The following is a 25,671-nucleotide window of genomic DNA, read 5'->3' on the forward strand; positions in this document are numbered from 1 at the left end:
GTGTTGACTGCAAATGCGGAATTATCTATTTTTGGCACTGCATCCCAGAGTTCTGGCCCTTTGTCTCCATTAACTCATAATGCTTTTAGATTTCAGTGTAAGAAAATTCAAAGTTTAGAGACAAGAAGCATTGCTGAAGTTTGTTAATGTGTTTGATGCGAATAGGCAAGAATGATGACATCTGAGAGTCATACTTAGAATTGCCTAATGAACATTTCTGCTCACTGCTTTGGCAGTTGAGAAGTACAGTAAGCAATAAAAAGTGGATCTCAATGACAAATTGAACTATATCCTATAGTTTCTTGAAAGAATCCTCTATACATTTACCTATAGAAACTATACTATTTAAAAATCAATGGTGATCACAAATTGTCAAAGACAAGAAAGAACTGGTAGAGATGGTCCTTGTGGTCAGATAATGGAAAGGAAGCTATATTAACAGACTGTTTATGGAGCTATAAACTGGTACAAACATTCTGTGTACAATTTGGAAACATGTGAAAAAACAACTAAACTGTTTATACCCTTTGGCCCAAAGATCTTCCAAGGGTGATATGTTTCACGGGGTTCAATAAGAGAAACAAATGTCCAATATATAAAAATAGCTATCATGTAAGCAAATTATTTCACAGCAGCCTTTGTAGTAGCAAAAAAACCCACAAACCTGAACAAACTGTGGTAGGTGACTTTCTGGAATATTATTGTAGCATAAACAAATATGAGAAATTCAAAGACACATGGTAAACTTGTATGAAGTGATTCAGAGTAATGAAAGCAGTATAAGAGACCAATATACATTATAACTACAATAATGTACATTTTTTTTTCTTTCTTTCTTTCTTTTTTTTTTAGTGAGGCAGTTGGGATTAAGTGACTTGCCCAGGGTCACACAGCTAGTAAGTGTTAAGTGTCTGAGGCCAGATTTGAACTCAGGTCCTCCTGACTCCAGGGCCGGTGCTCTATCCACTGCACCATCTAGCTGCCCCAATGATGCACATTTAAATAACACTAAAAGGTAGTTTACTGCTCAAATTTTTTTTAAATTTGTGTGTGTGTGTGTGAGGCAGTTGGGGTTAAGTGACTTGCCCAGGGTCACACAGCTAGGAAGTGTTAAGTGTCTGAGGCCGGATTTGACCTCAGGTACTCCTGAATCCAGGGCCAGTGCTTTATCTACTGCGCCACCTAGCTGCTCCACTGCTCAGATTTTTTAATTGCAATGACACTCTCTTTCCAGAAAATGTATCATATTTCTTTTGTCTAGATCAAAAGGTGGGGGACTATAGCTGTAGACTGGTGTATATTGCTGTTAGATTTGTCTGCTGTTGGGTTTTTGCTTTTTAGTCTTTTTCTTTGTTATAAATGAAGATTTGTTGTGAGAGGCAAGAGGAGTATATTAGGAAAAGCCTCCAAAAGTCATTCATTTTAAAGAGATGACATGTTAAAAAAAATATGGTGGAAAGCCAGTATTTCAAGTCAACCAACATGTATTATGGTCTTACTATATATAAGGCACTTGTCAGATATGTTAGGCATATTGGGCACTGAGAAATTATGCTGGGCAATGAAGCAAAAAGAAAATCAAGGCAGCTAGACTGTGACTTATTTCATTTCTTTTCCATACAATGATAGCCTTCCGTGTTCTCCTGATTCTTCAGTACAGTAGAAACAAACAAACAAACAAAAAAACAACAAAAATACAACCCCTTAGAAAATGCAATTTAAGAGCTCTATCAGGAAGAAAATAACAGATTCTGTATTGTCACCTGCTCTCTTTCCTTAGGAGAAAGTTGTCTTGTCAAATTGAATAGTGTGATATGTTGATTTTTCAATCCCATAGCCAGTGCCTGGCATGTAGTAAATACTTAACAAATGTTTATTGACTGATTTCCTTGTACAGCCAGCAAATCTCTGAGCTGAGCCAAACGATGTGAGTGTTTGTCCCAGCTGTGTGACCTTGGCTTCATCAGTTAACATTTTTGTCTCAGTTTTCTAATCTGTAAAACTGGGATAATATCACCCCCATTTCCTACCTTATAGCATTGTTGGGATGTCCAAATGAGATAATGAACATAACATGCTTTATAGACTATACAACATTAAGCTATTAGAACTTAAACTATCCTAAGATTTTGGGGACACCTATATAACAATAAGTTCTTCAAGTTCAACAAACTTGAAGCTCTATTTCAGTGAGTTCTGGGTGGGGTTTTGTTGTCATTCCATCAGATCTATAATTTGATTGGAGGTAGCTCCTGGTGAAGAACTCTCTATACATATTTGCCAATACATATTTGCACCAACTTAGAAACCTTGGAGAATCACCTTGGAGAGGCTAAATGAATTGCCCAGGGTCATGCAGTAGTTTGTATTAGATGCAGGATATGAAGCCAGTCTTCTTGAGTCTGCCACCAACTCTCTGTTCACTGTGCCATATTGCCTCTTATTAATTTTAACAACAATATGGCCATTATCAATACTGATTATTATTAATAATAATTTAATTGTTTTTATGATCCCACATTTGTGCATTGTTGTAGCATAGAGCTGATTGTGAGTTCTCAAGGCTATGCCAATGGAAGAGCTGGCAGAGTGTTAAACAAGTGGAAAGCTTTTAGTATAGTATGTCTACTTTCCAAGACTAGCTTAGCTAGTATGGAGAGTCTCACCTAAGAAGATTTGGCCATTAAGTGATGACATTTTTGGCCACTTGACCCAATATTTTAGGTGGATCAGAACTGTAATGAAACAAAAAATAAGAAATGACTCACTTTATCCTTAAAAGATCGTATTTTTAGATATGAAAGCTAATGCAGACCTTAGGGGTCATCTCTTCTAACTACTTATTTTTACAGAGGAGGAAGTTGAGACCCTAGGAGTTTAAGGGACTTGTTCACGATCATCAGTAAGCATCAGAAGTGGGATTTGAACCTAAATCATCAGATTTCAGAGTAGGCGTTCTTTTCCATTTTTATGTGCTGGTTTTACTTGCCAGTTAAGGAAATCAGGACCCTTTTCATTTTTGAATTTTGAATTTAATTCATTTTGAATTTAAACACTGACATTAGAATTAAATCCTAAAATCCCCATCCCTTTAAGTCCTATATTAGAAAATAATTTAGTCCAGAATTCTATCTGTAAAATGGTGCCTTCAAATTGGAATAAATACACTATATCTTTATAAGCATTGAGTCATTAATATATGGTTTGTATCTAATTTCTAAATAGGTTTAACGTATGACTGCATTTAAGTGTTGTCGATCAGTGCTATCCTTATAACGATCATAAGAATTTTCCAGTTTGTCCCCTTGCTTCCTCTAGAAGTTCAAAAATTCTGTGAGAAACTTCTTTTGTCAGTTTCTTTTGTGAACAACTGTAATTTCTTAGGTGAAATTTGTATCCCATCTGTCATGTACTACCTATGTGATCTTGGATAAGTCATAGCATCTCTAACTCTTGCTTTCCTCAAATGAAGAGATGGTGGACCAAATGACACACAATTTCCCTCCCAGTTCTAAAACATGATTCTGTTCTGAGGACAGATCTCCCAAGGGGAAAATCAATGGAGTGGCAAACATGCTAGTTACAATGTGAAACCCTTGGTTTCAAATCCTAGCTTTTCATTCCTTAGTAACTCATGTGGGCAAGTGTTTTATTTTTCCTTTTTTGTACTAGGTATGGGTTTATAGCATGGTAACTTTCTCTAATAAGGCACCTGTTTCTCAATTAATAATAGTTGCTTGCAGGCACCAAGAGGTTAAGTCAATTGTCTAAGGCTACATTTACCAGAAGAATACTTAACCAAGGCCACTTAGCTATCCATTATGTCAGGCTGTTACTTGATTCTGTAAAATGAAGGAATTAAACTAGATGATCTCTTGGGTTACTTTGACCACTAAATATATATATATATATATAGATAAATAGATATAGATAGATAGATATGTGTGTATACATATATATGTATATGTATATCTATCTATTTATCTATTCTTATCTGGTAAATAATTTCTTTTTTCCAAAGGATTTTTGATAACTCTCTTAAGATAATTTTCCCACAACTAAATTCTCATTTCCTCTTCTGCGGTCCTACTTACTAGGCCCATGGAATTAAAATTGCTCTGTAAGAATCCCTGTGAAAAGTACTGAGAAATCTGGAAGAGAAAAATACAAAGGAAACATTTGCAAGCAAAAGGGAAGAGGAGCTTAAATAAAGCGTGTGTGTGTGTGTGTGTGTGTGTGTGTGTGTGTGTGTGTGTGTGTGAGTGAGAGAGAATCAGAATAGGAATAAGCTGTAGCTTGAGAACTTAGAGAAAACAGCTCAAGTTATATGAAGTTTGAAAGCTATAGGCTGCTGGCTTATTTCTGCCTCTGAGTACAGAGGAAGGCTGAGCATCCTTCAAAGTGACAAGCATGTGGCTAATCATATACTCTCTCTCCTTTGTTGCCTTCCCTTTCTACTTATAGATAAGGGTCCTCATTCCCCATTCTATTTCTGGGAAGTAGACATAGTATATATTTCTTTCTCCTGTTAACATAGCATAATGTTAAACATACTACAACATCAATCATGTACTCCTGTCTGTTCTTTCCCCCTTTCTCTCTGCTCCTTTTGTGTTTTATATTCTATAGGGAGAGGGCATATCCCTCTAACTTATCTTCCCTTTGAATTGTGATTTATGCAGCTATTTAAAATAGATTATATCTCTTTCTACTATCCTTGCAAGTTATGGGTTTTCATCCCCCTTTGTTTTAGCTCCAATTCTTGGTATTATTAGGCACCATCATCATTATTTGTTTATGTTTACTGAGGACGTAGTATGTACTAGGTGCAATATAGAACAGACAGGAGGCAGCTCAGGAGTCTTATTTAGAAAGCATCTAAATAAGACAAAGGAGGTGAAGCAGAGGAGAAGGAGGCAGATGACTAGGACTGGTGGGAAGCAGTGGGTGGCACTTTGTAAGGGTACTTTATGTCTCTGTGAGAGCAGCAGTGTCATTATATTCTTCAAGTCTTCATCACATTTCGAGTCAGCTAAGTTCATAATCCTACATCTCCTAGGGTTTAGCTCTATAAGCATAGAAAATATAGTCAAAATCATCACCAGTATACATTTACAGAGTTCTTAATTTTAGATACAGAAATGTCTTAAGACAAAGGACCTGTCCTTAAGGAACTTAAGAAGTCCTTTAATTTTAGGTTCCTATCTGTGTGAAGCTCTATACCTCAAAGAAATCTCATAGGAATTGAACCATTTTGTTAATATCAAGAAGATTCCTAAACCTCCCTTAAAATTTATTACAGGGACAGCTAGGTGGTGCAGTGGATAGGGCACCGGCCACACTTAACATTTACTAGCTGTGTGACCCTAGGCAAGTCACTTAACCCCAGTTGCCTCACCAAAAAAAATTATTACAGTGCCTCTCAGCATTAAGTATATTCTTTCTTATAATAGGTACATGTCTTCCCTGGTAGAATGTAAGCTCCTTGAAGGCAAGGATTGTTTCTTTTCTGTTTTTGTAACCCAGCTTCTGGTGCTGGGCTCTGCCTAGAGTAGGTACTTGATGATGGCTTGTTGAATTACTGCTAATAGTCATTTTTAAAAATTAAAAACTTTCAATTGCCAACTAATGCTAGTCCTACCACCTTCATTCTGTCAGCAGAGTAACCATTAATTCTGTTTCCTCACTGCTCCTATTAATGTCTCTGTGTCTTTTTCCAAGCCTACACTCATGCCTTCATCTATGCCTAAAGTATCTCTATTGTATGTGTTTGTATTAAAATCAGGATGCCAGCCTCCTCCCTTTCCCCAATAGCATACATGGCATAGTGAATGAAATGCTGGACTTAGAGTCATGAAGACCTGAGTTCGAACCCAACTTCAAATACTAAAGATGTGACCTTGAGCAAGTCAGTTTCCTGCACTCAGTTTCCTCAGCTATAAAATAAGGAAAATAATAGCATCTACCTCTTAAAGTTGTTGGAAGATCAAATTAGATTATACTTTAAGGCACTTAGCACAATGCCTGGCATATAACAGGTCCTTAATAATTACTTATTTTCTTTCTTCAGAGGGGATTTCTACAAATATGTTGATGTTCCCTTAAACACTAACTTCCTAGCTCCTCAGTCTATTCAGTCCTCATGACTTATTCCTTCATCTACCTCAGCTTCAAACTGGAATATTTATTGCTTTAATATTTTCTATCACCCTTAACTGTTCATCATCTAAGAGCTCTAAATACCCCTTTTCTGAACATCATTTATCCATCTTTTCCTATACTTCATTCCTCCTTACCCTCTTCTCCTCTTCACCCTGACCTCTAGTCTCTCCATCCCTCTGTTGTCTTCCAGACCATCATCCCTGTTCTAGCTTCCCACCCATGATGTCTTGTTATCCTCCACTTTTGTCAAGTCATAGTTGGTAGGTGCAGAGAATTCCCACATGATCCTTAAGGTCATGATCATTTTTTAAACAGGTATGTGAAATGTAAAAACACATTGTTCTTCTTGACTTAACCTTAGAGGAAGGTCTTGGCCTGCATTAGTGGCAGGGATTTCTCTAGTTTTGCTTATGGATGGGAATTTGAGATCACACACAAAAAGATTAGATTGACTGATGAAGAATTGAGCCAGTTTCCATTTTAGGGTAGAGGAGCCAGCTAAAGATAGGATCTGGCATTTCTTACATTTCATGCATGGACAAAGATGGTGGGAATTTCTTTATAGTAAATGCCCTATGACAGAACTCACTCCACTTTCCTGAAAGCACAATGTAGGTGGATTGGCAGCAATGTCCAGTTAATGATTATTGCCTTATAGTTGGGTTTTTCTACACTAACTATAGGTGCTAGGTTCAGAGGAGAGATGAGCTTCTCCACCTATTCCAATATGTAGGACCATAGTTATATAGCTGGGAAGGGACCTTACTAGCCAACCAGTATAGCCTTTCATTTTATAGATGAGAAAATTAAGGACTAGAAACTTGGATTAAGGACTGACTTGGTCAAGTCAGTAAGTGGCAGAGCTGGGATTTGATCCCAGGTCCTTTGACTCCAAATTCAACACTCTTTCTCCAACACCATGATACTCCTTAAAACTCTTTCCTGGTAGGAGGGAAGGAGACTAATATATTAATATATATATATATATATATATATATATATATATATATATATATATATATATATAGGGTGTGGGTTTGGGTGTGGGTGTGGGTGTGTACCAGTTAATCAATGATTATTTATTAAGTGGAATCTAGGCATAAGTACTGAGTTGGTTCTGGGTGTACAAAGACAAAAATAAAGAGTCTTCAAGGACCTTACATTCTATATGGGGATATAATACACACTTAAATAAGTAAGCACAGTAACACAGTAAATCATGGTAATGGGGAGGGACAGCAGCAACTGGACAAGGAAAGGGTTAGGCAGAAGATGGCACCAAGGCTGAGCTTTGAAGGAAACTAGAGTTCAAAAAGGTAGAGGTGAAGAGAAAGTATATTCCAACTACAGGGATGAGGTTGGGGGCAGCCTATGTAAAAGAACAATAACAAATGCTGAATATCATGGTGAAGAACAGTAAAAAGGACAATCTGCTGTGAAAGGGAAGTAATGTATAAAGAGCCTGGAAAGGTAGGTCAATCCAGGTTTTGAAAGGCTTTAACTGCCAACTAAAGAAGTTGTGAAATGCTTTTCGCAAGCAAAGCTGATAAACTAAAGGTCCTATTTGCTCACCTTGAAATTAAACATTTCCATGAAATAAATTCTTTTTAGAGTGAATAATAACAATAAAAATTAATAGTAATATCTAATATCTATATAGCACTTACTCTGAATAAAAAAGAACAAAGCACAACTACCTGATGGACAATTGAATTGAAGCCCATGCTTATCCTGAAAATTACTCTTTCCATTTCTGCTCTGGAATCAAGGTTCACTATCCCAGTGGACAGTTAGATATTTCTTCCTAGAAACTTTTTCCTATTCTCAGTCTTGATTTCTGAAAGGATTTATCCTTCCCTTTCTCCTTAACCTTACCCCTGCTGTGGTCCATGACTCCTTTCAAGGTTTTTCTATTCATGTACATACACGAAGCAGTACTAGTCCATAGTGGTCTTGCACCTTCCAGTGGGAGACTGGAGGTGTAACCTTGCACATCCAAGTATCCTTACATATATCGCTTCACAGAGTGAGAATTGAATTCTTTCTCTGTTAAGTCCCAGCAGTTGCTATGAAAGAAAAGGTTTCTCCTGAGGATTTTGACATCTGGACATCTATAGTATAATAGGTGATAGGTGTGATAAGTATTTGATATTCAACACTACTCTCTGTTCCAGTTCCTGGTTGACACCAAGCTAGTGCATTACAAGATTTTATGTACTGGTACAAGGTTATGTTGTTGATTATACTGCCCTTGTAAGGATTATGCAACCTTGTGAAAATTGGCCGCCACCACTATGGATAGTACAGAGCAGACATCTAAATAGTTTTCAAACTTGAAAAGAGAAGATGTGACTCAAGTGGTTGGATAAATGTTATCAGATATAGGGAAGACATAAATTATCTTTGTCAAGAATGGGAAAATTGTTTAATCTCCTACCCTACCCTTGCTTTTCATGTAGCTCATTGTTAAAATAGAAATAATATTTTGAAAGGAATATTAAGGTAGAAAGGGACAACAAGGGAATACAATGTTGTTATGCCTGGATCAGCCCTTTTTTCCTTTAAAAATCAAAAAAAGAATAAAGACACTTCAATTCCTAAACTCACTGGTCATGGTTGATAGTTGATGGAAGGGTGATATCAGGAAGAGGGTCTGCTAAGCTTATGCTTAATGAAACAATCATTCTGGACAGTGTGACAGCTGGGGTCTATTCAGAATCTGAGATCTGATGACATGGCAAAGGTAGACTATATTTAGCATGGGAAATTGAGGTCATTCCTTATCTCTCACTTTTTACTGGAAAATTCTGTTGGTGATGAATTCTGGCAGGAACAATGACTTAAGCAAAGGGAGAAATCAATGACAAAGGAAAGCAAGCCATTTTCTCCAGAACTGTGCTATGTGAAATATGACATATCTGAACCACTACTACTACCACTACCAACAACAATAACACCAAAATGCAAGCAAGGAGTTATTTGTAAACTCTGTGTGTATGTGTGTGTGTGTGTGGGGGGGCACAATTGGGGTTAAGTGACTTGCCCAAGGTCACACAGCTAGTAAGTGTCAAGTGTCTAAGTCCGGATTTGAACTCAGGTCCTCCTGACTCCAGGTGCTCTATCCACTGTACCGCCTAGCTGCCCTTATTTGTAAACTCTTAATCCAAACTCCCATCCTCACTGCTGAATCAGCTCCCTAAAGCTTGAGTACATCACCATTCCCTCAGTGTTTTAGAGGTGTCCTTGAGGGATAATTGGGTGACTTTCTCTAATGCCATCAGCTTAAGCCTCCACTACTCAGTTTTGAGAATCAGTCTAGTCATCCAGCTTTAAGTAGCTTTTATATATATATATATACATATATATATTTATGTATTTGCTAAGATAGTATGATAATAACTGTTGGTACAAAACTTTCCCCAAAGGTCTATGACACACATTATCACAAGTACAAAGGAATACAGCATAAAGTGGGTTCAAGCTTAGAGAATATATGTAGCAAAGGGGTAACTCACATCTCTTAGTTACTATAAATCCTATTCATGGGATGTTCAAGAAGTTCTACTTAAGTATTGTAAATCTCCTTTCATCTGTCTATGGCTCCTGATATATACACAGTCATCAGCTATTCCATGGGTGCTGGCTAGAATACCAGTGGAAAGACAGAAAATACAGAATCCTCTAGACCTTCCTACAGCCAAGGGGGAAGGGGCTAAAGATACCTTTCCAAAGCCAAAGGTAAGGCCTCTCCTCTCACCCCAGGTTATTCTTTCAGCTAGAACTCAATGGCTAAATCCAATATCTGGAATTCATCTCTTCCCAACTTGCTCGATAATTTATAGATAATTCCTGGGGCATAGCTAAGTTCTCTTGGCCCATTCGGCCTATCTTAATACATTTCTTGTATTCCTATATAATATCATTTTTATTCAAATTCAAAGGTTTTTTCTTAGCATTTAGTTTTAAGACCTATGAGTGAATAAGTCTATGAGACACAATCTTACCTATGTAAAGTATCAAGTCCAAAATCAGTTGAAGTGGTTTATACCTAACCTTATTCTTAGACTGCCTAAAATGTTAAAGTATATTTCATTCGTCATATATGCACTGCGATTTTCTCTGTAAGGTTTGAGGAAGGCATGTTTTGGAAGCTATATTTGGAAGCTATTTTGATAACATGCCTAAAGTTAATTCATGGCTTCTATAAATCCCAGTTATGTGGGCCTTTGTATTTATCTTTGATGTGTTGGCCATTCATTATAATGGAATTTCATACACAAATATCAATCAAAGGTTCAAGGTGAGTGTGTTGACAGGCTGTTGCATATTATCAATGAAGACTTGTATGCAAAAAGTGCCCTGAAAGGCATCATGAAGGATATATATGAGAGAAGTAGATGGATCATGTAGGGAGAGTATGGAACAACAGATGTACAGTTCAAGTGTTGTGCTGCTATCCCTAAAGTATCAAAAAGTCTAGAGGATAGCTTCAAGCATTCTGAGTACATCCTCTCTGAAGGGTTTATGAAAAGATATGAACAAAAGTTGCATGGCAAGGCAAGGAATGTATGTGTGGTTATATACACCAGTAGAGGTAATGTTTCCAACATTGAGATCACAGGTCTATTAAAATATCAAGGTATCAATTAAATGTATTTCTAAGTTGTGGGCATCAAGTAAATTTAGCATGAAAAAAAGAATTATTTAACTTTTATTATAATGTGATGCATTTCTATTTCCTTAGAAAACATTTCTAGTCAAGTCATCATTCTAAATTTCACATTTTATATGAAGGTAAAGCTTTAAAGTATAATGAACATGGAAAGACTTAAACCAAAGCACATATTCCACTGAAAATGAGAGAATTTGCAGTAAAATAAAATCCTATAGATGAAGTAAATGCCTGTATTTTTTTTGCAGATGAAGCCACAAATCTTTTATGTACAACTTGCTATTTCCATTTAAATATATAATAAAGTTATCATGCAAATTTCCTTTTTTTCTTCCCCCCCACTACCAAAGAGATGACTACCTTTAAACAAAAATATGTGTGTATACATATATACACATATATATATACATATATATATGTACATACACACATATATGTAAAATCATTCTCTATATACTTTGATTTATCAGTTCTTTCTCTGGATGCATTTAGTGTCCTTCCTTCATATGTCCATTTTCCTCTCTCAACAAATTCCCAACCATTTCTCTTTCCCCATCCCCACACTTAGAACAGATGGTCAAAATCTTTAATTCAATGAAAAATTGTGTTGCTCAGAATGGAGATTGGTCCCTCAATTCCACGCCTTAAAAATTTAACGGAATTATTGCTTATCCTATCTTCTTTTCTTTTTGTTACAGAGGAAGAATGTTTTTCTACTCATTGCTAAGGTTAATTTTTCTTCTTATGGTCCTATCCTCATCCCTTTTCTGAATGTTGTGGGGTATAATTCAACAGTTATCCTTTCATCAATCAATCAAAAAGCATTCATTGATTATGTACTATGTGGCAGGCACTGGCCTAGGAGGTGGGATATGAAGATAAAAATGAAACAGTCCTAGTCTGTCAGCATTTATATGCATATATAAACATATTGTGTGTATGTATGCTTGTATTTAATATATGTTCATATATTATATGCCTATATAAATATATATTATGTTATATATTATATAGGGTAGGCCAAAAGTCATGAATATTTAATATCCTTTATTTTTGTTTTTAATATACAATGCCACAGCATCATAGGAAATGAATTTACATTATGTGTGAAAAATCAAATCTCATAAATGAAAAAAATTAAGAAAAGATAATTTTCAAAAAGTTACTAAAACATCTGACCCCTGGGGCAGTTAGGTGGTGCAATAGATAGAGTACCGGCCCTGGAGTCAGGAGGACCTGATTTCAAATCTGGCCTCAGACACTTAACACTTACTAGCTGTGTGACCCTGGGCAAGTCACTTAACTCCAATAGCCTCCCCAAAAACCATAATTTAAAAAAAACATCCAACCCCTCTGTGACTTTTGCCCCACGCTGTATATGCTACACACACACACACATATATACACAAAACATACACACAAAATAAATATAGGGTAATTTGGAGAGGAGGACAGTAGCAGCTGAGATGATCAGGAAAGGCCATGTATGAGGTGACATTTGAGCTACACTATGGAATATTCTGTGTAAGGAATAAGAAGAAAGCCTGTTTAGGTGAACCATAAAGTACGTGAAGGGGAATTATGTAAACTAATTTTGGAAAGACAGTATAGAGCCAGGCATGAAGCACTTTGATGTCAAAACAGAGAAGCTTATATTTCACTTTTAAAGGCAACAGGGAATGATTGGAGAGGAGAACAACATTGGTCAGATCTATACATATGATGTTGACAGTTGTGTGGAAGATGAATAGAGAGAGGAGACACTTGTCCTGGGGAGACAAGTGAGGAAGCTCTTAGTAGTCCAGATAAGAAGTGATGAGTGTCTACTGTAGGGCAATGGCCATGTGAATGAAGAGGGGGAGGCAGAATGGAGATAATCAGAACTGATAAAAGCTTTCAGCTGATTGGCTATATAGGGTAAAGGGGCAGTGAAGAAGTCGAAGATGACTCCAAGCTTATGGAGGATATAGGGTTAACTATAATTCTTGCAGTGCTCTCAATAGAAATATGCTTCAGAATACAGTAAAATGGAAGCCCCTGGAGAGTAGGAACTATTTTATATTTGTCATATCCCAAGTTTCTAGGACAGTGCCAAACATAGTTGGTACTTAATGTTTGTTGAATTGATATCATATATGAATAAGGGGGCAGCTCAGTGGCACAGTGGATATAAAGCACTAGCCCTGGATTCAGGAGGATCTGAGTTCAAATCTGACCTCAAACACTTAACACACTAACTGTGTGACCCTGGGCAAGTCACTTAAACCTCATTGCCGCACAAAAAAAGATATTATATATAAATAGAAAGGAAAACACAAAGAGGTTATTTGACTTTTATTATATGAAATTCAGCAAAAGGGGTCCCTAAGAGGTATGATCTAGCCCCTGGCCCAACTAGTTATATTTTGCTAAAGATGGTCTGAGATTAAATCACAATCAAACAGAAATCAGTGATGCCTTGATTTGCATCAAATAAGGCCCTTTTTTCCCCTTTTCTAAAGAAAGTCATGTCCACACAATCATTTAACTACATTTGAATATTGCAAGTATCAGTCAGAGCAAACCTCTAACAAGAGTTCATATCCTGTATTTTATTCCCTACCTACTTTGTTCAAATTTATTTCTTCCTTTCTTAATCATCAATAAGACATTTTTTATAGTGGTAGCTGGTGAAGCAGTGAATATAACTCTGAGTCTGGAGTCAGGAAGAGTTGCATTTGAATTTGACCTCAGAAACTTACTAGCTGTGTGATTTTGTACAAATCACTTAAGGTCTGTTTGCCTCATGAGATTAATAATTGCAACTACCTTCCATAGTTATTGTAAAGATCGAATGAGATAATGGTTGTAAAAAATCATTTAGTGCAGTACCTGTCATAGTAGGCACAATATAAATGTTTATCCCCTTCCCTTCCCTTCCCTTTTTATGAACAATTAATTTTGACATTTAATCATGTACTTTCTTTTATTTGTTTCACTGGTGGTATTGTCCATTTAATGAAATTGTAAGATTCTTGAGGGCAGGTGCCACATCATACTTTTTTTCTGTTTTAATACACATAATATTTTACCATGGTACTAAAGCCAAATTCAATAAATCCTTATTGAATTGAATTACCAAGCAAATTTTTTTAAAAATCTATTTATTTCAAGGTTTTACCTCTAATTGTATTGTTTCTTAAACCATATCCTCTTCTCTCTTATTTTTCTCTATGCATTAGAATCTCATGCAATTAGCTTGTCTTAGGTATTAAAAAAGGCAAATTAAAAGACGAAAATAGAAGGTATATAGGGTCCCTTTCTAAATTCTGGAAATCAATTTAATAGTTTTCTGAACTTAGAATCAATCTATCTGGCTAATACATTTGCTGCCAGTAAAATCTGGTTCGTGATAGGTTTATATTGTTGGCATGTGAATGTCAAATTCTTTTTATTTCCATCAAGAGATTTTTTCTGTAATACACAGAAGCTGGAAGCAATTAGAAGTTTAGTTGGGCAAAGCACAGAGGGGATTCATATCACTTTTAGCTCAGCTAACTTGATTGATTGTAGAGGAAAGAAGTTCTACTATCATAAAGGCTAGCATCTGGAAAAACAGTACAAAAAATAATAAATTCATATGTGTGCTATGTGGACAAAATGCAGATGGTGAGTGGTGTTTGATTCCTCTGGCCCTACATAGCATTCATTCTAAATTCCATTAGAAGGCTCAATTTGAAAAAAAAAATGGGTCAATTAGGGGAAAAAAGTCTTTCTGGAATGGAAAATATAAAGCCACAATTTCACAATCCATTGTTTTCTTTGGTACGCAAATGCCATAAGTATGTCAGTATCAAACCAACACATCGGGCTATATTTCAGTTTCAAGAATCTAGGGACCATTAAAAACCACCAAATGGCTTATATTGTCATCAAGAATACTGTCTTTTATTCTTCATTTGGGCTTGGTTCATCCAAAAGAGCCAGGATAATATATTTTTATACATAGGAAATTATTTCAGTGATAACTGTAGCAGAAAATCAACAGTCAGAATTATTTCACAACCATTCTCCATAGTTCCAAGTTTGCATCCATAGAGGCCAAATGGCTTGTAGATCTGAACAATTCTCTGATCAGTCTGGGTAACAGAGAATAACATATTTTTATTACAGGTTTATGCTAATCCAGATAATTGTTTCAATTCTCTATTTCATTTATTTTCTGCATAGAGACAGCGATAAGGAGAGTTATTTTTTTATCTCCACCAACAGATAAGCCATTTCATATCATAACAAGTGTTTGTGGTGATATGAAACCAAGGAGATTATTTAATCCAATGTCCTACTGTGTGTGTATGTGTGTGTGTGTGTGTGTGTGTGTGAGAGAGAGAGAGAGAGAGAGAGACAGACAGACAGACAGACAGACAGACAGAGACAGAGACATACAAAGAGACACAGAAAGACATAGAGAGACACACAGAGAAAGAGATATAGAGAGGCAGAGAGAGACAAAGACAGAGAGAGACATAAACAGAGAGAAACTGCTACTCAGGAAGGTTAAGGTTTTTTGAGGCCACACAACAGGAGAAGCAAAGATTATAATCTAGTTTCCACTCCCTGAAATATCCAAGCTCTGTCTTTATCCATGATTATCTAGAAAAAAAAATTCACTCTATGTCCAAATTTAAATTAATCCAGCAGCACCAGAAGGGTAACAGCTAACATTTATGTGATGCCTTACACTTTGGAATATACACAATATCTTATTCTTATAACATTCCTCTGAGGTAGGTAGTGCCGGTATTATCTCCATAGTACAAATGTTAAACTTTAAAGAAATTTTAAGTGATGAGCACAAGTTCACAGTACTGAAGCAACAGATTCAGACATGTGACTTCTCACTAAAAACCATTGTTTTTTTTCCATTATACCACATCTATAGGTGGACCACCTTGAATTTTCTAAATGAATCTGTCCACCCATTTTTCATAAAGAAATGATCATTGTAAGAAGTTGTTATCCACAAATATTTTTTTCTGATGTATCCTTTTAATAAACTATTTAGTTGTGAAGCTACCTGGATTTTGTTTCGATAACTTATTTTTTTTTAACATTTTCTATAGTCATTAACCAATAGCTAACATTCCTTAAAAAGAAAACATACAAAATTATTTCACTTATGGATTTTTTTTTGGTAATATAGTCTACAATAATTTCTTGGATAAGGCTTTTATTATGCCCTTCCAAAAGGTGAGGGTACATATTGTGGATGGGGAGGCATTAACTCATGCTACAAAGGAAGGTCTTATTTATAGTTTTCCTTTCAGTAACAGTATATTTAAAGAAAAAACAACCTAGGTGTTTCCATGTAAAGGAAAATTAAAAAAACAGAAATATTTGATTGGGATTAGTTTTGTTTTTAATAAAAGACTGATTACCATATACACTTGTGATCTTCTAGATGTGCAGATATCTATTCAAAGATAACCTTAATGGTATTCTATAAAGATACAACCAAACAAGTTAATTACTTTTTTGTTTTGTTTTGTTTTTTAGAAATTAATTACTTTTTGAAAGCTTGTGGCTAACTTGAGTTCTGCCTTCTCTATATACTGTAGTTGTACTCCAGTGTTTTGGACTGTGGCACAGTTACATCCTTTGAAGACTGAGATTGCTAGATTTTAGTGTATTATCAGGGATCATCCTTCACTCTGAGGTCTCATATGTGAGTGGGAAACCATATTATTTAATCCAGAAATGGTTCAATGCTCTAATTTATCTGTGATCTCATCAGTGTCTCTTTTCTTTTCAACAATTCACAGAGTGACAGGTCCATGTTGGTCTATCTCACCTGACCCTTATTCGTGTTCTATAAATCCATTCCAGGGGATGCATGCAATCTGTTGGTAACCTTCCTCCATCTTATTCTCTCAATATTGCAAGCACAACAATGGAGCAGGTGTGTTCCTAATCAGTCAGAGCTCACTCTTGTCATAATGACTGGCCTTTTTTCTTTTCCATTCATTCATTTTTCTAGTGATATCCTTTCTTTTTATTTTTTTAAATTAATAAAGTATTTTATTTTTTTCTGTTACATGTAAAGATAGTTCTCAACTTTTGTTTATACAAGCTTTACAATTTCAGATTTTTCTCCCCCCCTCCCCTCCCTCCCCTCTCCCCTAGACAGCAGGTAATCTGATATAGGGTAAATCTATATGTATATGTCTATATAGATATAGATATAGATATAGATATAGATGTAGATATAGATGTAGATGTAGATATGGATATACCTATACACACATATATATACACATAATAACATTAATCCTATTTCTGCATTAGTCCTGTTATAAGAGAAAAAATCAGAGCAATGATGAAAAACCTCAAAATAGAAAAAAAAAAAAGCACCAAAAACAAAAGAAATAGTATGGTTCATTCAGCATCTATACTCTACAGTTCTTTTTTTTTTCCTTGGATTTGGAGATCCTCTTCTATTATGAGTTCCCTGGAACTCTTCTGTACCATTGCATTGGTGAGAAGAATATAGTCCATCACAGTAGATCAACACTCAATGTTGATGATACTGTGTACAATGTTCTTCTGGTTCTGCTCATCTCACTCATCATCAGCTCACGCAAGACTCTCCAGGTTTCTCTGAACTCCTCCTGCTCATCATTTCTTACAGCACAATAGTATTCCATTGTATTCATATACCACAACTTGTCCAGCCATTCCCCAATTGATGGGCACCCCCTCAACTTCCAATTCCTTGCCACAACATAAAGAGCAGCTATAAATATTTTTGTACATGTGGGTCCCTTTCCCCTTTCCATGATTTCTTTGGGAAAAAAGACCCAAAAGTGGTATTGCTGGGTCAAAGGGTATGCACAGCTTTATCGCCCTTTGGGCATAATTCCAAATTGCTCTCCAGAATGGTTGGATCAGTTCACTGCTCCACCAACAATGGATTAGTGTTCCAATTTTCCCACAGTTTCTCCAACATTTATTATTTTCCTTTTTTGTCATTTTAGCCAATCTGATAGGTGTCAGGTGGTACCTCAGAGTTGTTTTTATTTGTATCTCTCTAATCATTAGAGATTTAGAACATTTTTTCATATGGGGATAGCTTTGATTTCTTCATCAGAAAACTGCCTGTTCATATCCTTTGACCATTTCTCAATTGGGGAATGACTTGGATTCTTATAAATTTGATTTAGTTCCCTATATATTTTAGAGATGAGCCTTTATCAGAAGTACTGGCCTCAAAATTGTTCCCAGCTTTCTGCTTCCCTTCTAATTTTGGATGCATTGCTTCTGTTTGTACAAAAATTTTTTAATTAATGTAATCAAAATTATCCATTTTGCATTTTATAATATACTCTATCTCTTGTTTGGTCAAAAACTGTTTTCCCTTTCCAAAGATCTGATAGGTAGACTATTCCTTTCTCTCCTAATTTACCTATGGTATCACCTCTTATGTCTAAATCATGTATCCATTTTGACCTTTATTTTAGTATAAGGTGTAAGATGTTGGTCTATGCCTAATTTCTGCCATATTATCTTCCAGTTTTCCAGCAGTTTTTGTCAAATACTGAGTTCCTATCCCAGAAGCTAGAGTCTTTGGGTTTATCAAACACTACATTACTAGTGTCATTTACTACTGCATTTCCTGAGCCTAGCCTATTCCATTGATCTACCATCCTATTTTTTAGCCAGTGCCAGGTAGTTTTGATGACTGACGCTTTATAGTAAAGCTCCAGGTTTGGTACCGCTAACCCACCGTCCTGTGAATTTTTTTTCATTATTTCCCTTGATATTGTGATATCCTTTCTAATGATACCACTTCTCCTGTGTAATATCTCCTTCATAATGTGTTGTCATTTTCTCGTGTCCACCATGCCCTTCTCCTTGTCCTTGGGTGATGCTTATCTTAAAATCTTTTGAGATAGTTATGTTCCAGGACTCAAAGCCACACAACATCTTTGGGTATTAAAAAGATGGACCTTGTTTCATGGAAAAACTTGATTTAGATAAAAAGCACTGCATTGCCTTTGAGAAATTGAATGATTGAATGATTGAATGAATTAGTGATCTTTGAGCAGTTTCCTGAAATCCTGAAATATATCATTTAAGTCCTAGAACAGTAACCCCTTATTATAACATACTTCATTCTAATCCATATTTGGACATATCTCTGGTCAAATTATATACTACAAAACATGAAAAATTTCTTCAAGAAAAAGCATGATATAATAGAGCTATACTATAACTATGGACATTAGTTCTGACCTCAACACTTTTAATGGGTTATTTTAATTGTATGTTATATATTTTAATTGTATATTAGTATTATATTGTACAAGAGATGGAATATTTATACATATTTGTTTCCTTATTGTCTTCTCCATTAGATTATAAAATCCTTGAGGGCATTTACTGTGTTTTGCCTTTTTTTGTATCCTCAGTGCTTAGCACAGTACCTGGAGCATAGTAGGTACTTAATAAATATTGATTGATGGGAGTGGCTAGGTGGTGCAGTGGATAAAGTACCAGTTCTGGATTCAGGACCTGAGTTCAAATCTGGACTCAGACACTTGACACTTACTAGCTGTGTGACCCTGGGCAAGTCACTTAACCCTCATTGCCCCACCAAAACCAAAAAAACCCAAACAAAACAAACCCTGATGCTTATTGACTATTAAAGAAACAGTAGAAACAAGTCTTCTCTCAAGTCTAAAGATAACATCCTAGTAGGAAGAACAAAAAGACTAATACAAATTTGGTCAATTGGAAAACTGATTATTCTCACTAGAAATTATTTTAGAAAATTACCTGTTATTCAGGGATATGTTAAAATAGTCTATTATTTTTATTAATGCTAGTTTATCAATCACTCAAGCAACAGACATTTATTTATTTAGATTTGGGGGGGCAGGATAATGAGGGTTTTGACTTGCCCAGGGTCACACAGCTAGTAAGTATTGAGTTTCTAAGGTCAAATTTGAACTCAGGTCCTCCTGAATCCAGGGCCGGTGCTTTATCTACTGTGCCACCTATCTGCCTCTGATTTTTTTTTTGGAAAATATTTATTTTTTTTAAGAGAAAGATATTAGCTACTCATATTTGTAAAGTAGTTTTAATATGGAAAAGCAAATTAGAGATGCACAGACTTGAACCTTGGCTTATCACTATGCTCAGAAAAAACACCCTTTTTTTACTCAAAGTAAAGCAAACTAACAATTTTTTTGCAGTTATAACATGTTCAGAGGCAATACTCATTGCATTCAACTGAAATTCTATATCATGCATGCACACATACACACATATACTTCTATGGTAAAAAAAAAGGCTTCATCTATTTGGGTACTACCTCCATGAAGGTAGATTGCAATCCACTTCAGTTTAATGGACAGATTTCTGTACCCCCAAAATAATAATTGTCTGGTGATCAAACCTCTTGTATTGAACTTTGCTGTCTCTATATATACATGTGTGTATATAGTATAATACAGATATATATGTGCATGTGTGCATACATGCATGCATATGTACACACAACCATAATTAGGGTGGTCCCTGGATGACAGGCACAAGCAACAGATATTTATTAAAGTACTGAGAGAGTAAAGATAGCCCCTGCTTTTAAGAGCCTTTATAAAACTTTAACCTTCCTTTATTTTAAAACCCATCTGAATAACCTACCAGGTAGGTTGGTTATGGGACACTTAACCATGTTTCAGGACAAAGAAAGATAAATAAATTATTATCTGGGAATTAAAAAAGAGAGATAGTATGGTATAGTAGAATGTAGTTAGGGTTCCTGACTTGAATCCTAGCTCTTGTAAAGTTGCTATCTAGCTATACTGTCTAAAAAATCTAATGAGTGGTCGTCAATAAATTACAAGCTTTAGCAAGAGTTTAGACTTTTAAGCATTTATTAAGGAGAATAAGAATTTGGTGAAGAGAAAGAAAGAGGCCTAGATACCTACAGCTATTTATCTCAGGGAGCCAGCATTTCTAGCTCCCCTCCCCATGTGGTCCTGACCAGAGAGAGTGAACCACACCTTCTTCATCCCACAAGCCTCCTGTCTCACCCAGAAACATGAGACATCACTTCCTGATGCCAAGGAACTGACCTCCCAAGTCACATGGCTTGCCCTCCGATGCCTGCTCCTCATGGTGGAACTTTTCTAAAGTAACTCTCCAGCAGGTGGTGTCACTCCAATTGTTACATTCTGTACTTACTTCCCATGTGACAATGGATAAGTTAGTTTATATTTATGGGTCTTAGTTTACTTATTTATAAGATGAAGAGGTTGAACTAGATGATCTCCAAGGTATTGTCTGGTTCTAAATGCCAAGTTCTTATGAGCATAATAATGAAATTTTATTACGCACATGCATGTGGAGGGAGAAGGAAGAGGAAGAAAAGGAGAAGAAAGAGGAGGAGGAAGATGAGAAGAAGGAATCAACAATAGGGCTTTAAGACTACAAACATTATGTATTTTGCTTTTGGGGTTTTGGGTTTTTTTTTTGTTTGGGTTTTTTAGTGAGGCAATTGGGGTTAAGTGACTTGCCACACAGCTAGTAAGTGTCAATCCTCTGAGGCCAGATTTGAACTCAGGTACTCCTGACTCCAGGGCCAGTGCTCTATCCACTGTGCCACCTAGCTGCCCCAACATTATATAATTTGAATATCCCAATAATCCCCTGTGATAGTAGAGTGTTATCATTCCCATTTTACCAATGTATTAACTGAAGTTCAGTTTATACTGCGATAAGAAGCAAGGAATAATGGCTAGAGGGCTCATGTTAGAGTTAGGAAGGTTTGAGTTCAAATCCTGCTTCAGACACATATTAGCAGTGTGTCCATGGTCAAGTCATCATATCCCAGGCAGCTTTCTCAGATTGTAAATCTGCCTTTGTATTAGGAGTTCTCTAAACTAAGGAAATTATACTTGTAGATGAAAACTAACTAGATAAAGTAGCAGAGCATGACACTAAATAAGGTCTTCTGATTTGTTTTTATCAACCAGTAAACATTTATTAAGGACTTAGTAGGTGTCAGGCACTTTGTTAAAATCTAAAGATACAAAAGGAGGCAAAAGGCTGCCCCTCCTCTCAAGGAGCTCACAATCTAACGGGGGAAATAACAAATATATTCAAAGCAAGCTTATCTCCAGGATAATAGGAAATAAACAGAGGGAAGGATCTTCAACTTGTTCATTCTTTTAAATTTCCTTGTAAGGGTCTCTTGTAGCTCTTCTTCTTTTTATCATTCCTTATTAACCACTTTTGAGGGTGGCATTGAGAAGGTAGATTTCATTATGACCTCTCTCTTCCCCATTTTCCTCTGAGTCTTCTGACTCCAGATCCAGGACTCTTTTCATGATGCCCAGCCTACTCTTACTCTACATATTTAAAACTCACTTCCGGTGCCTCTTCACTGATCTGGAAAAACCAGTAACTAAAGTGGCTTGTGCTCTCTAGTAAAATCTAAAACACTTTGAGAATACTGACTGTAAGGAAAGCAAGCAAACAGGGGCAGTTTAATTTTAATTATTAATGCATCAAATCATCTGTACTAATTTTTATTCCTGCCTGTTTTAGGACTATGTGTGGGTGTATAGATCAACTCAGAAAAGCCCTGGAAGTAAAGCCTGACTATGGACATCTAGGAACACATAAGAGAACTGCACAGCAGCCTAAGGACATTACATTTAAGGGATATATTGGAAGGACAGGCAGAGAGTGTGTTATTCCTAAGAAACATGAAATTCATTTGGTAGATACTTGGTGGGATGGGGTGGAGCCAGGTCACTGGAAAGCTTTAGTGGCTATGCTGGACTGTAGTAATCATGATGTTAACAATGCCAGTTAAGGACAAATGATAATGCACCCTGGAAGATTTGCATTACTGTGCCCTAACATGCAAAGTATTATACACGAAGAAAGCATTCTGGGAGTAAAACCTGGTGTATCTTCATCCCCTCCCATCCACAATACACTTAGAAGGAATTAATGGATTCCTTGAATGGGAAGTTATTCAACTTTTAGAGTGAAGAAAAGGAAATAAGAGAAAGTTGGGGGGCCAGGAGGGATGGAAGGAAGATGAATAGATGGATGTGTGTGAGAAAAGGAGGGAAGTGAAAGCCTTAATGTCTTTCCCATCCTATCCATCTCCGGAACTGCCCGAGGAGGAAGAGGAGGGAGGGAAGGGAGGAGGGATGAAGAAAGGATTCCCTTCCTGAAGTGTGTGTATCCCTTAAAGTTAAAACGAGAAGGACGAGGTGCGATCCCTTGAGAGAAAAGACTGTCAGGGGGCATCTTTGCCAGATCCTGGGGCGAAGGAAGAGTAGCGGTCTAGGTGGTTGCAGGCAGCTGGACTCCGTGTTCCTCTCCTAACCTCAGCAGCAGCAGCAGCAGCAACAGCAGCAGCAGCTTCAGCTGCTCACTGCACCAACCTGCGGGCTGACTGGAGAGCACCGGCCCCTCCCACTCCCACTCCCCTCCACCCCCTGCCGCCCTGCCTCGGATACTGCCTCCTCCTCCTCTCCCTCTCCCTCTCCCCAGTCCCCTGCCCCCCAGTCCCAGCCGGTGCGGCAAGGAGCCGGGTTGTGAGGCGTCTGCCCTGGACTGCAGCTGGCCGGGCGACAGAGACTGCCAGCCACCTGCACCTGGCGCGGCTGGCTTCCAGGAGCTTGGGCACCCTCTCCCTCTCCTCTTTCTGTCCCCCACTCCCTTCCTTTCCACCTCCTCAAACCCTGACATCAGCCTCCTCCTCCTCCTCCTCCCCCTCCTCCATCGCCACCTTCTCCAGGGAGCTCAGCTAGCTTCCCGCTGCCTCCTCTCTCTTCTTTGCTCTTGCCATCCAGCCCCACCACTCCCTGTCAGCTAGCACTTTTGCCCTCGCTTCCCCCACTCCCTGCCCCCTTCTCAGTCTCCTCTTTTCTTTCTCCTCCTGCCCTCCTACCCGCCCCCCCCTCACCCCAAGCATCCCCTCCCCAGGACAGGGGCTGTAGCTTTGTCATGTCAGGATGGAGATCCGGCAACACGAGTGGCTCTCGTCCTCCCCCCACGAGGGCTTCGAGCAGATGAGGCTCAAAAGCCGCCCCAAGGAGCCCTCCCCGAGCCTCACTCGAGTAGGTGCGAACTTCTACAGCAGCGTCAAACAGCAAGACTACAGTGCCAGTGTCTGGCTTCGGAGGAAAGACAAATTGGAGCACGTAAGGGTCTCCCCCATCTCTTTCAGTGGGACTCCTGCCCCCGTGCCTTGTCCCCTTCAAGTGCCCCGAGGATGCTGGGGAGTTGATCTGGAGTCCGAGGTGGGAGGCTGGTTGTTTGCTTGGGCTGCAGGGTTACTAGGGTAGGAAGAAGTGGCTCCTAGTCCAGAGAGACCTCCCCGGGTCTCTCTATTTGCTGTCTTAGGGTCTGGCTGACCTGAGAAACTGGCTTCACATTCCGCACTCAATGTGCTAGTTTCCTGCCTTGCACTTTCTTTTCGTAAATGACCAGCCTGCGGGAGTGGACTGGAAGGGTTCCCTTTGGAGCGCAACCCCTTTGCATCATAACTCTTGGGCTCATGTAGTGTTTTCTTGAGGGTGCGGGATGTGCGATGAAGAGTGGGGGGAGGTGAGATTTGTGGAGGATCCGCTACTGTGGGTGGATCTGATGAATGCGATTTGCATTCGATGTATTTTTAAAGTGCGTTTATGATGTCTGTTAGGGGAATTTTCGTTTTTCTCTCACACGTATAAGCTTCTATAAACTTGGAACAGTTAAGTTACCTAGTGAAGATGAAGTGCATGCTCCGTTAGAGTTTTCCTGCAGTGTCCATTGTGATGAAGCTCATAGGTACATTCCAGAGTTGAGCCAAACCAGAGGAATGTGTATGAACAGAAGGAAGGCAAAAGACAGAATAGATCACTGGGAAACTCACAAACCTACTAGTAGTACTCATACTAAGGACTGGATTAGCAGAGGGGTGTGTGTGTGTGTGTGTGTGTGTGTGTGTGTGTGTGTGTGTGTGTGTGTGTGTGTGTGTGTGTGTGTATTATGAAATTAACTTTACTAAGCATGTTGAATATTTTTAAAGCAGAAATTTGACGATAGATTTACCAGCTAGGAAAATACCCTCTCTCCTGCACTCTTCTTCAAAATTATATGTATTTTATAAAACTCTTTAAGTTATATTTGTTAGAGCTTCCATAAAGCAAATGTCAAAGGGGAGCCTGGGAGAAATAAGTCAAGAGTGAAGTAGCACTAGTTAAGGGGAAGAGAGTATCTCTCTGAGCGGCATAGGCATAATCCACCTTGTGCTTGTCATCATGGCATATTATGGTCTCAGTATTCAGGTTATATCTCCAATTGTGATGAAAGGATAAGAACTCCTCAAAATCATACATTTCCAGCCTTTGCATAGGGTAGTGAATTCTCTCTCTCCTCCACATGTCTCTCTAATGCTTTACAGTTACAACAGGGCTTCACAGTAGAAAGACTGTTAGCAGGGCATCTCCCTATTACAAATCAAAAGGGAAGGTCAGTGCCTTTTCTCAGTAGGACTAATGTTTAAGTCCCAGAAAGCTCATCATTTCAGGCTTTGAATTTGGTAGCAGGTTCTCCTTTAAGTGTGTATAATCATTTGCTAAGACAACACAGTTCCTCCATCTCTGATTCTTATAACAATGGAGGCAATTAAGCAGAGCTTCTAATATCTAGCGGTTTAAAAGTTAGTGGTATCTAATAAAAGATGGGCACAAAACATTTATCCAAGATAAACAGGGTATGCTTTCTTCTTGCCTAAAATTGAGAAATAAATTATATTTTCATACAATTTGATTTTTGCGGTATTGTGC

General features: G+C 37.6%; 1 protein-coding gene across 1 annotated transcript in view; it reads left to right on the plus strand.

Annotated features, from left to right (window-relative positions):
• Positions 1-23,853: 23,853 nt before the first annotated feature.
• The window catches only part of PLD5 (phospholipase D family member 5), a 403,422-nt gene continuing 401,604 nt past the window's right edge, over positions 23,854-25,671 (plus strand). Inside the window, exon 1 of the mRNA XM_044004077.1 lies at positions 23,854-24,042. Within this exon, the coding sequence (XP_043860012.1) occupies positions 23,854-24,042 (189 nt within the window). The remainder of the gene's footprint in view (positions 24,043-25,671) is intronic.

This window comes from Dromiciops gliroides, chromosome 4 (genome assembly GCF_019393635.1).
Source record: "Dromiciops gliroides isolate mDroGli1 chromosome 4, mDroGli1.pri, whole genome shotgun sequence".
In the NCBI taxonomy this organism is placed as follows: domain Eukaryota; kingdom Metazoa; phylum Chordata; class Mammalia; order Microbiotheria; family Microbiotheriidae; genus Dromiciops; species Dromiciops gliroides.